The 13,931-nt window shown below is 35.3% G+C and overlaps 1 protein-coding gene across 1 annotated transcript in view; it reads right to left on the bottom strand.

Moving 5' to 3' along the window:
- GLRA3 (glycine receptor alpha 3) overlaps positions 1–11,589 on the bottom strand; it is a 184,629-nt gene extending 173,040 nt beyond the window's left edge. The window contains exon 1 of the mRNA XM_075197606.1: positions 11,238–11,589. Coding sequence (XP_075053707.1) covers positions 11,238–11,308 — 71 coding nt within the window. The 5' untranslated portion in view covers positions 11,309–11,589. The remainder of the gene's footprint in view (positions 1–11,237) is intronic.
- Between the last annotated feature and the right edge of the window lie 2,342 nt (positions 11,590–13,931).

The following is a 13,931-nucleotide window of genomic DNA, read 5'->3' as shown; positions in this document are numbered from 1 at the left end:
ATCTTGAAGTGCCTAAAAATGGGCTATAGACAACAAGTGGGCTGCTCAGGAGAGGATACCATGAGTCATAGTTGCCTGCTTCTCCTACCTTGTTTCTGGGAGATCCAGAGGCAAGTAGGAGTTATAAGAAGTGGGCGGGGCTTGATGATGCTGTAGTCAAAGCAGTTGATTTGTATAATAATACATTTTTGGAAACATGCCGACCTAAATTGGTAGACACACATTCGTAAAAAAAAATCTATATTGTACAATATCATTTTCTAATTCATGACATCTGTTTTATTCTCAACCAGGTGGTTTAGCACCTTACAGCTCAAGGGCAAACCCAACTACTGAACAGGTGTTACTTTTGTGTTTATCATAATATCATTATTATTATTATCCTTTCTTCATAAAATGCCAACATTATGCAGCGCTGTATATTAAGGGGATCATGCTACAAACAAAATTATGTACAATGACATGAAACAGAAGGTAAAGATGACCCTGCCCCAATGAGCTTACAATCAAAGAGGTGTGGGGAAGACTTCATTCATAAGGTGGCAGATAAACTGCTGGTAGAGGAAGTGTGTGTGACTACTGTCAGTCAGATGAATTATTGGCCACCAATATTAAAGCAGGCATTGGTAACAGACATTTCTATGCAGCTAACAGTTGGGTGGTACTATTGAAATGAGGGGAGACGATGAAAGGTGGAGAAATGAAATATGAATTATTCATGGTATAAATCTTAAGACAGCCAGCTGCCGGCAACCTTATATGAGTAATCCATACTTGCCAACTCTCCCGGAATGTCCGGGAGACTCCTGCATTTTGCGACAGTCTCCCGGACTCCCGTTCGAGTGTGGCAATATCCCGGATCTGCCCACTTCACTAGGAAGTACCCCACTTCCCGGTGAAGTGGGCAGAATTAGCTCCCAATTTGGGGGGCGGGCCCAAAATGACGCGTATTTTGGAGCCCCGCCCCATCACACCCACCTCTCCCGGAAACCTCTCCCGAAAAGTTGGTAAGCATGGAGTAATCTCAAGGGACAAGTATTCTTAACACACCAAGGCCAGCCCCTCTGCAGAGCTTATACATAAACATTAACAATTAAATATGAATATATACACATACATTTGATGGGTTGACTGTTATTAGAAATGTAAACTGATTAAGGTTTATCAACCTATCAACGTAGCAACACTCACTAAAATGTTTAGCTTCCAGGTGAAATTAATTTCTAAAGCTGCATAATAGCTATTTGCACTGAGTGTTTTGAACTCCCAGTAATAACAAATATTTCATGCAGTGAGGTGGTTTTAATGGTAAAGGTTTGTCTACCACCTTTTCCAGCAGTGTTAATGGTTTCCTAACATGAACTGTAAATTGTGGAGAGCAGACCAGCAGAGCAGATACACTATCATAGTTAGTGTGTGTTAAAAAATTACTACGTCCAATTACAAAAATGAACCTTACACGATATCAGAGAAATATATTTTTAGGGGAATTGATTTTGCATCCTAGACATGAGTGCACAATACTGCAAGTTGCTTCACAATACTTTTAAGTATTTATCCAATAGAAACCTCATGAGGCTTTTCTACACAAAAAATATTTACTTATTCAACAATTGTTTTCTACATTATTTTCAGCTAGAGGGAAGATACAGAACATAAAAATTTCAAACATACCGAGAAATTTTGCACCCACTCACAAAAGCAGAAACTGCATTATAAAGCAAACATTAAGAATAGCAATCACAATAGGGCAGGCATAATATACCCTATTCCTATAATAATAATGGATAGTGTGCCCTGCTGTGATAAATACATACTGTGATGTATTATTTCATTATATTTGCTGTGTTTAATACCTTTTTTCATTCCAGACTGTACAATATATTGGTCACATGCTGATTTAATTTCACGTTGTCTAGAACTGCGGAGAGATGTACACTCTATGGATCAATAATCTTTATCATCCCCTTGAATAGCTATAAAGTATAATTGTTATCACGCCTCACTGACTCCACCTTGTTTGTCCTGGAGAAGTGTTAATCAGTGTCATTGTTTCACTGGCACTGATGGTTTTACAGCTTAAAGGAGTATTTACTGGTAAAAAAAAGAAGCACAATAAAGGCACAGTTCTCAGAGTAATAAGTAACAGAACAATAAGAAACATTGTAGTTATAATATGGTAAGGTCACATGACTCAAATGTATCTTTATTTACAGAACGCCCACATACTGCAGCAAAATGTATACACTAGACCAGGGGTAGGAACCCCCGGCACGCGTGGCAGACGTGGCAATTGGACCACTTCTTTCTGGCACTCAGGAGCTCTGCAGCTGCCTTACTAAAGCAGCCAAAGTTAGCCGAAACGCAACAGTTCCATTTTGATAATCTTCGGCTGTTTTAATGAAGCAGCTCCATGGTTCCCTTGTGGAACGAATGATGTGTGGATGTGCGTGCTGAGTCTCCAGAGAGTAAGTATGAGGCATAATATAAACTTGAGGCACAAGTTTGTGGCACAATATAAACCGGGGGCACATCTATGCTGCATAACATGAATGCTTATTTGCTGGTCTCTTTACTATTATCATTACCATGATATTAGCATGATAAAATAATAATTATATATATATATATATATATATATATATATATATATATTGATATATATATATATATATATATATATATATATATATATACATTATATATACTATATATATATATATATATATATATATATATACACACACACACACACACACACGGACATATATATATATACACACACACACACACACACACACGGACATATATATATATATTTATACACACACACACACACCACACCACACATATACAACTGGCACTCCAGGGCTTGAAAATATTTTTTCTGCCACACTGATAGAAAAAGGTTGCCAGGCCCTGCACTAGACATTCAAATGTACATGCCATAGGTTAGTATATAGTTACTGATTTGGAGAATTAATACAGTCCATTAATAAAGTTAATATTTGTCCACTCCACTGACTGATGAAATCACAGATTTAAATGGAATACAAATCCTTAGCAAGCTTGTGCACTTAGGTATATCTGATTATACTTTACTATATTTTACGTCTCCTGTGCTGCTCCCCACTTATAGAATGCCCTTCCACGCTCAATCAGGCTTTCCCCAACAGCCTTCAAATCTTTAGACGTTCTCTATAAACCCATCTATTTTTTAAAGTTTACCTTATCCCTTATGATACTATTCACACTAATACACCCTCACAGCTATTCTAATCTGTACTCTAAGCCACATTCGCTTCTCTTGTTTCAACTGTGTTACTTCCACTTATAATGTAAGTTCTCTCTAATGAGCAGGGTCCTCCATACCCTTTGTTTTCCTGTCTGCATTTATTTTGTCTGTCTTGTATATCTTTATATTATATATGTCCTGTTCCCCACTGTACTGTGCTGCAGAGTGTTGTGGCACCTTACAAATCTATAATAATTGTAATAATAATACACACTTTCTAGTTTATTGCAAGCTGTGATGCACAATAATGATAGCAGTTTACATCCAATCATCCTAAATCACTTTAATGCTGTTTCCTAGGCTACCAAGCAGACAAGATCACCATGAAAACAAAGTGAATGCATTTAAAGCATTAACAACTTTCCATGATGAAATATGAAATATATAAAAGTACCACATTTTGGTCAAAACAATATGTATAAGACACAGATTATGTCAAATCCATCATGTATATCACATGATTTTAAAATAACCCCAGGGGACCCCCTATAAACTTTCTGGTGTCAAAAACCAATAAATGGTTATATGACTCTTTCCACATAATAAAATTAGGTTAATCAGGTGATTTAATTATTAGAAAATATGCATCCTAAATTAAAGATTAATTTAAAAAAAACAATGATATTGCCTTGGAAAAATGTAATTTATGTCAATCCAAACAAACTATAGAAAAAATAATTTCATAGCTGTAACAGCCTTCAAACAAGATCTATACAGGTGTACAATCTAAACAAAACATAATAGTAATAAAATAACATCAATACAAAAGATAATATCACAAATACATACTATATCATGAGAATATATATTTTGTCCTCAAAAACATGTTAGTAGCTTAAATGGGTGGGGTACGGGTTAACGGCTATGTAAAAGCCGACATAGTTTTAAATGATGTAACAATAACAATGGGTATACTGGTGATAATAATAAAATGACTACTTGCCCTATAACAGATAAGAACTTTATCCGAAGTTTGAAATGACCAAGGACAGAGTGAAAATGCTCCTTTTAAAGCTGCAAAACTAGGACCTCAAGCCTGTATTCCATTATACATGGCTTGGGGTCCAGGTATTGCCGCTTTAAAAGCAGCACTTTACTCTGTCCTTGGTAAATTACATAATTTGGTAGTGTTAAGCTCATTTGAATATTACAGTGGGCGGTCATTTCAAACTTCGGAAAAAGTTCTTATCTGTTATAGGGTAAGTAGTCATTTCATTATTATCACCATTATACCCATCGTTATTGTCACATAGTTTAAAACTGTCGGCTTTTACATAGCTGTGATATTGACTACCACTGGATTAAACTATAGCGTTACTTATGGAGTCTTTTCAATTGTGTACATTATCCTGAACATGTTTTCATATTGCTAGATACACACAGAAATGCAGTGTTAAGGATAAGCGCTGTCAACAACTATCTTTTTCTTTTGTATACATATATGGGCATTTATATTACTATGCAGCTGGTACCATTTATAATATGGGATATATCGAGCGCAGGCTTATTTCTTCTCTGGTTTTGCTTCAAAATATTGCCTTATGTTGTCTTAGCAGCTGTCCATCAAAGCCTATTTAAGGCTCATTTGGGTGTGGCTCACAAACCAGCCCTTACTAGAGGTAAACCCCTATACCTGGGAGGTGAGTGCATCAGATTTAACTGCATTTTAATTGTGTTTTAAAACATATAGGTCAGTGTAGGACCTGCACATAATGAGGTGTCCTTGATGCTGGGATGCAGGCTTAAATGTTTTGATCTTAATATGAACTAATACCTCATGTTTTCATATTGCTAGATACACATAGATATGCAGTGTTAAGGATAATTGCTGACAACTGTCTTTTTTGTATAATACAGTATCCTGAAGCCTAAGTAGGATAAACCCTTTAATATGTCAGTTACACCATGATAATGACAAAATAAACTCTTCTTAATAATACATAACTGGTTTGAAATTTGCAACAGGACCTGTCTTTTTCTCACTTAGAATAGGCCTTTTACCTATTTATCGAGGACAACCGCCATTCATGGTTGTGAGCAGCTGACTGTCTTAAGATTTCTACAATGGCTCATTTATCTTCCATATCTTCACCTTCCACTCTCTCTTCTCATTCCAGCCACACCACAAAACCGGTATTTGCATAAAAGTGACACTATGGCTGCATTAGTGTTGGTTGCTGATAAAGCTTCTCGCTTGCAGCAGCCGTACCCACATTCCCCACCACCAGCTACAAGTGTTATTCTGCTACCTTATGTGTCAAATATTTCCCACACCTCTTAGTTTGTAAGCTCATGTCATTGTGCCTCATTTGCTTGTATTATGATCCCCTCAATGAACAGTGTGGCGTAATATGTTAGAGCTTTATAAATTAAGGTTAATAACAATATTTATTCTATATGGAAGTAAAATTGCAAACATTTTGTTTATCATGTTTAGAAGGAAAAGTCAAAAGCTTCCATTTTAATTATTAAAGTACGACACTTTATAATTTAATGCAATTCTAGAATTTTATGTTTGTGATCAAAACCCAAATAGTAATAAATTAAATAATATTTGTTTTGAGAGGAAGGAAAAGAAAAAATTCTAATCTGCCTTAATAACTAACATAGGACTTCATGCTAAAAGTCTTCTCTAAAGCAATTGGTGTTTCATTTTCTGTGAAAGGCCTTATATGCACTGGAGTTAATTTCATGTCTTTTGCTAGCATTTGTAACACGAGTACAAGACATGTAAGTGGGATCTGATAAAAGACTCCATTGTTTCTAATGATACCATATCAACTTGCTTTTTTACTAGCGTTTCAGTGTGTTGCATTTTTCTTTATATATGTTTCTCTATTCAGTGGTGGAAGTTCCGTGGGTGAAGAAGGTGCAGCCCCTGCACGGCCTGGACTTGTAGGGGACCGGTGATTCTGCTGCAGCCTCCCTGCATATATGGAGTTCCAACAACTATTAATGGTATAGACAGAGAGACTAAGGTGGATTAAGTCTATAGAAGTCAAGAAAATAGGAAAATGAACAATCATGGGAAGGCATTATTTTAACGAACAGCTTTGTGTATTTATTACTCATTTTTTCCCAACAGTTATAGATTCTTAAGTTAAACGTTTTTCTAAGTTTCCTTTACAGGCATTGTTGTTATAATCAGTGGTCGAAGTGGAAATTTAGAAGTGCTGGTATGGAACTTCCACTTTTAAATGAATGGCCAGACCCCCCAAAGGTTTAGGGATTTTGATAGAGTGAAATTAATTTTAGATGCATTTAAACACTCTATAGGATAATAGAAAACATAATAAATTATGTAAGGCCGCCCCCACCACTCCTGTGTCCAATTACCTTTCCTCTATGTCCCTCCACCTTTCCTTCATGTTTCCTTTGTGTACTTACATTTTCTCTCATATCTCCATAATATTATAATAAAACTTTTCCAAAATATCTCCCTTATATCTTCCATGTTACCCTTTCCCTTTCCCTTATTTATTTCCGTTCTCTGTTCCTATGTGCCCCTATCTTCATTGCAGGTACCCCCTCTCTCCCTCTGACCCTTTTACTCCCTTGTGCCTCACATCCTGATTCTCCTGCTCCTCCCTTATTCATTGATCCTCTCTATCTACATCTATTCCTGCTCCTATTATTTCCTCTCACTAGTGAATTCACACTTTTCCCCACAGATTATCACACTGTGCCCCCTCCATATCACACTGGGCAGGGAGCATGGATCATGATCCCCAGGACAAGCGATGAAGGTGGAGTGCTTCTCCGGCATGGTGCCCCCCTGCCTTGCTTTCCCCGCTAACTGCCGGCCCTGGATGCCCGTGTAGTGGGGTGGAGAAGTGCTGTTATGTCATACTGGCACATACCGCCCCACTTCAATCACTGGTTATATTATATATGCTATAATTGACACATTTTGGGGTGGTAACCAATGTGCTTGGGCGATGTACAGTCGACTTGGTGATGGCATGTATCAATGATATATTTTATAAAGCTCAAACTTACAGTATATTGCCAGGTATTACAGTCACACCTTAGCTGTAACAAGACCAAAAGTCATTTCCATTGGCTAAACACAGAATTCCTAAACATACAACAAATATGTCAAATAAGACTCAATACTATGACTAACAAAACTGTGCAGGCTGGGTAATTATGGTTATTTATATTTACACATGGAATTTAAAATCTTTGCATAGAAATGTTAATTAATTGTGTTTCAATGAATTGAAATAAAATGCTAGAGTAGAAACATAAAAGTTCAAACACAAGGCACTCAAGTTTCTTTAGTTTATTATATGTCACCATGCAAAACAACATATACTGTAGCAATTGACTGATAAAAACACAAATATACCCAGATGCTGCAAAGTATTGGTATAGGGTTTTTCTAATCTGAGCTGAATCTGAATTTTGGGGACATCTATGGTTCAAATGAGCATCTTTCCACAATGAACCCACCTGACCTCTTACAAAATACTACTTGAACAAAGATCTCAAAATAATAAAATATGGAAGTTAGCTGTTTCTACCATCCAATTGCATATCAATTGGCACCATAACATCCACACTCAGGAGGACCATTTTCTAGACCATTTATAGATGGGATGTGAAAAAACAGTTCAATGACATCCTATACAGATATATTTTGGAAATGTGACTAACCCTATATATTGTGGAACTCTATATAAATGTAAATGGAATACACCCCATACCATGCAATAATTGTCCTCCGGGACAGCTATGTGATGCACACAAACACACTGATAGTTGGTGAAAAATGGAAGCAGTGAAGTGATGAACAAGTTCTGCATTGAAACATAACAGTGGAACCTCACTAATTTATCAATGTACTTTTTAAATTACTGTTTTCACCAACAGTAGATATTTACTGTTTGGTGACGTGACTCAAGATGTTCTTTAAACATCTTATTGAGATTTTTGCTTGCTGCCATTTTATTATCACATGCATCCCTGTTCATAATGTTTTACGGTGCTGAGCAATGACATTCAATAAACATAATGTATAAATGATAAAAATGTAAACACTTTTTTTAATTACAGCTCCTCTTTATAAGGGAAAATACTTGGTTTTGAGGGCATCTGTGGAGGTGCACTTTGTGTTGGGAAGACTAGGTTTAATCTGGATGCTCCTTGTTGAATATAAGCTTGGTGCAATGTGCACCTTGTATTCCTTCCAAATGCAAAATCCAGATTTGGGGGTAAATATATCATACTCCGGTTTCTTCAACTCGCGGTAGTTCGGCGAGATGACAGCTAAAATTTAAAGCGGCGCTGCCTTGTAAAGGCAAGTTTCCTTTTACAAGGCAGCGCCGCTTTACATTTTAGCTGTCATCTCGCCGAACTCCCGCGAGTTGAAGAAACCGGAGTATGATACATTAACCCCTTGGTCTTAAGTTAGACTGAACAGAGCCTTAGGAGAATAAAGGAACATTTTAAACTAATGTGAAGATTTTTAAGTGAATTTTTTACTCATCAACAATGTATAAAAGTATGTGCAGAGAATGTTTATGGAATACTTCCCAAAAGTGGAATGTGGGTCCACCAGTGTATGTGTACAGTGGAAAACATAGGTACATTTTTGTATAATAAAATACTTTGTGGATTTATTTTGGTTCATAAATGACACCTAAGGTCTTCTAAAAGTCATCCTTATTCCCTAAATACTAAATTAGAGCCCTAGGTTCCACCCTGAAGGCAACAGTGATGTATACCTATACATAAACACCCAATGTCTAGCTGCACGAACTAATAGTTCACTGCTCCACAGAATTTGCTACACTGTTTTTTTTTATTAATGAATCCTATATGCATGTGCTATGTCATTAGTAATAGAACTGTTTCTAGTTTATTATCATTGCTGTATAAATTTGTTACCATGGTGTTAAGTGCCTTTAAAATGTCCCACAATATGTGGAGGAAACATGAGCATTATCTTATTACACCAGCACCAGCACCTATGGTACATGTCCCTTATACTGTACACATATCAAAACCATAACCAAAGGTGAAAAACGTTAACTTTTACAACTTCATGCAGGCATTTAGACTTTAGCATTGTTTATGTACCATTTACTGCCAAAAAGTGTCACTCTACATAAACCAATAAGTAATATATAAAACTTGAAGCTTCTTATTTAACATAAAAAATATAAAACTATTCTGATAAATTAATCTTATACATTAGATATTATATTTGTAAATATCTAATAATCTAAAATACAGCAATGTAGTCAATACATACAATCACATATTATGATGATTCTTAGGGGGTGAGATTTCACATAGCGTTTGTGTTTTCTGAATTATGTTCCATGATATATTATTTACTTCATATATTATAAGACTTCCTTATTCTATCTAATTTGGAAATAAACATGTTAAACATTACACACAAACACACACAAACGCACATTTATATATATATATATATATATATATATATATATATATATATATATATATATATATCAAAATACAAAAAGACAGGGGCGCCCCTGTCTTTTTGTATTTTGTTATCTAGGTGTGACACTCGCAAACAGGTGTCCTTAGATACATAATTAGATTCTTAAGTATCACAAATATTTAACCACAAAAAAAATATTTTTTTTAAATATAGTCATTGGCTTATTTAAAGTCTCAATTGTGATGCACCCTGTGGATATGTTCAGGAATAATGCAATGAAAGTATGGCTTTGGACTTAAAGCTCTTTATGACCTTGAATTGGTATTACAATTTTACTCCTGGTTCAAAATTATATTATAAGGCCACTGGGACATTAATTCATGTCACATCAATAATTTATAAGCATTCCTACATAACAATCTAAAATGAAAATAAAAGTAAGCAATTTTCATTATACACGTTCCATGAACAAACTACTTTGTTTTCAAAATATGAGATATAACAATACATACCACAAATCATAAAATAAATATTAAAAACACAACACTTATTACATTTGTATGCATTTTGATCAGAATAAACAGTTAAAAACATATATTCAAGACTAAAATTGGAATGCGTGCAACTTAATTCAGTTGGATCAATCACAATTGGGACCATGTACACTGGGGTTTCTAAAGTCTGAATATAAAGTGGGTTTACAGCTTGTCAATCATGGGAAAGTGATTGTCTCTAATTAAACTACAGGGGACAACTACATTTGAAGAACTGTTTAGCTAAGTGCTCTTTTAATCCTGGTCAAGATATTGACTTACTACTACCCTGAATGGACTATTTTTTAGCCACATATAAATTGAGGAAATATCAGTCTAACTGGCAATTGTGCTTTACATGCTGCCGAAAATTCTGTGTGTGTGTGTGTGTGTGTGTATTTATGTATGTTTGTGTATGTATATATGTGTAATACTACTATTACCACCATCATCAATAAGAATATTGGAGGGGTAGTGTTGGTGGTGTTGTGGGAGGGTGCAGGTGTGCGTGTCTGTGTTGCTACTCAAGTTATCAATTACTTTATTAACAGTGCCAATAGATATTATATAAATATTGAATTTGTGTGTGATGAATATACCTTTGGGTAAATGAGTCATAGCAACAACTTGTTGGTGTAAATCTTCACTCTGAAACTTGAATCTAATTATTCCCACTGTGTTGCATAAAATTAAATATTCACAGACTGGAAATATTCATTCTAATTTAGAAAAGGGATGTAATGTTTTGGCAAGTTACTAGTAAATCATGATCTAATTTAAATTACTTGTGTCCTTTCTGCACTTTTTAAAAACAATCTTTATATATATATATATATATATATATATATATATATATATATATATATATATATATATATATATGATTCACATGCATGAAAATATACGTTGAAAGTATAGGTTTACCTACATGAATGTAGGACATATAGGGGTAATATTGCTAGCAAGACATAAACTGCGCATATCATACCTTAACAGGAGCGCAGCTTCCCAAAAGTAAAACCCCGAGACTGCAGTTAGGATGCACCTGATCCGGGCCATTGTTTGTTGTGATGAGCTGTGAAACTAAAATCATCAAAAGTGATAGATGGCTGTAGCAGGTAGTGGAAAAGAGCAGCACGCTGAATTCAGCACCTAGAACAGCTCCACACTGAGGTTTCTGTAATCCAAAATAAAACGACACCTCCACGGTGATAGTTCAACTAGACAAAATGATTAGAGTGGCGAAGAATATATTGCATGCATGAAACAAAATATTAGATCCAATGCAAAAGGATGGAAATTAAAAGCAGGCAGTACTGCAAGGTTCACTCCAAGCTGTAACATTCCTATACACTGAAATGTGCCCAAGCTCTGTTAGGAGGTTGGACTCTGGTCAGGGGCTGGACACAGGCGTGCCTTATAACAGCCAATGAGCATGATCATTTATTTGATGGAAGAATAAGGATCAATAATAACCCCTTCTATTCTGATGATACACGTGGATGCAGTTATTGAACTGCTCTTTCCTTTCTGGAAACTAAATTAAAACGGTAGATATTATACATCTGATGTTAATTCTTTTCTCTAGGTAATCCCCCACAAGCACTAGCATACATAAAAGTGAATGGATTTACAGTTTGCCACTGGAAATATTTTGCTTTACCCATGTGTATTTTCTTTACAATATACCGTAGGGAAGAATCAATGCATTTAACGCACACATTTCTTACTCATGTTATTTGAATCTTCCACCTGCTGTTCAGGGCTGCTTTGCCTGCTCCGGTTCTCACACTGATCACAAAGGAGAAATTCTTCAGTAGGATACAATAAAGGGAGGAGAATGTCGTGAATATCGCAGTCTGCCACAGTGACAGGCTGAGCACTGGCCGCAGGACTGAAAAGCACAAAAGCTTTGCTTTATACTGGCTGTATCTGATTAGCATGCAGCTAAAGATTCTACTTGCTCAGCCTGCTTGCAATAAAACCACTGGATACTGGTCGCTACAATTTTTGCAGTGTAGGTATTTCATGTTCGTTTTGAATGCCAATTTTTTCATGAAAAGCCCATTCCTGAACACTTACAATATGTCATTAATTCTGGAACACCCTTTGTTTCATTGCTAAATAAAACATTCACATGCATTCTATAATCAAAGGAACATTTATTTCTAGAAATACAGTAACTGATATTTTTTTCTAATAATGCATAGGTTTATGACATATAAATGGAAAACAATTTAACATATCTTTTAAAATGTTGCTTTGTAATAGTAGTAATCTAACATTAAAGTATTGATACGCTGATACACTGTAGCACTACTCTCATACTACATTAGTCATCATAACTATTACTCAGTGCTTTCATTTTAGAGTATTCCCATATAGCTTGGGTAATTTTAGTTAATGGGGTTCATATAAAGTATGGATGTATATTTATGTTATTTGCATAAGATAAGAATTTCCATACTACGCATGTGAACAAAAAAATGTACACATACATCCGTGTGCAGATTTTGTCACTTCTTACAATCACGACCCTTATGACTTTAGAGGCGGAGGTTGAGTACAGGAAGGACATGTCCACGTATTTGCGACTTTGATAGACCTGGATGCAGATGCCTATACACCTGGACAAGAGGTGTATCTGTTGTGGGTGCTGGAGGGCTGCACTATCTAACCGCTTCTGATTAGCCGATTTTGGATTGGCCCCTCTAGCTGGTAGTATTTAAATAATTAGCGTGGCTGCTACCTTATATAAAGTTGCAGCTGTCTATTCGCATTTATTAATTAATATGGTCATGAGAACTACTGCAGGAAAGAGTAAAAAAGGTTCCCATTTGATTTTGGAAGGTGAAAAAACAGATGTGTGTACTTAATTTCATTTCTATATGGTATTTAATTATATTCTTATTTGGAACATGCAAATTTAATTTAATAATAATCATTTAATAATAACAGTGTCAATAAACTAATCCCTGTTGTGTATAACTCACTTCATTACACTATTATATTGTGCACAAATAGGATCCTTGCTGAGCCACAATGCAAATGTTAGCTGTGGCCTGTCCACAAATAATCAATCTACGTAAGTACAGTATTTTTTGTCACATGCATATTACATGTGCATTTTAGTTGCAGATTCGTCCAACACAATAGGACACACAAAGTGAGAATACTATATGGGAAAATGTATGTATATGAATTGATAACTGGATGAAGCATAGCAGATGAATGGTAGTAATAGATTGAACATATTTAAACTAGGCTAAAGTTTCTTACTCTATAAACATCTCTCTAAATTACACTAAGAATCTCAACAATAAATCTAGTTCTACAAATACTACACTAAACCACCTTTTGATTACTATATACTTTACAGCATAATGTATCAATTATAAAGAAATGTACAATATTTAATCAGGAACAACAGGCCTTTCTGAACCTATTATAGTTTTAATTTGAGTGTCTATTGTTGTATCTCACTTTCTCTATAGTACCAAAAGGGGTAAAGGCCCTGCATAATAGGTTTCAACTTGAATTTATAACTATTGTCCCTTAGTCTTTCTCTGTCTATATTTGAGTGTTTATAGGTAAGAATATTTTGGTATATTTCATCTGGCCAGGACTAATGTGTATTTACTAAGCTTTTAGTAAGCCATTGGGAGATACCATTTATTTTCTT

The sequence above is a fragment of the Mixophyes fleayi genome, chromosome 1, assembly GCF_038048845.1.
Source record: "Mixophyes fleayi isolate aMixFle1 chromosome 1, aMixFle1.hap1, whole genome shotgun sequence".
NCBI classification, from domain to species: domain Eukaryota; kingdom Metazoa; phylum Chordata; class Amphibia; order Anura; family Limnodynastidae; genus Mixophyes; species Mixophyes fleayi.
The sequence above is the reverse complement of the archived record's forward strand: the minus strand, read 5'-3'. Positions and strand labels throughout refer to the sequence as shown.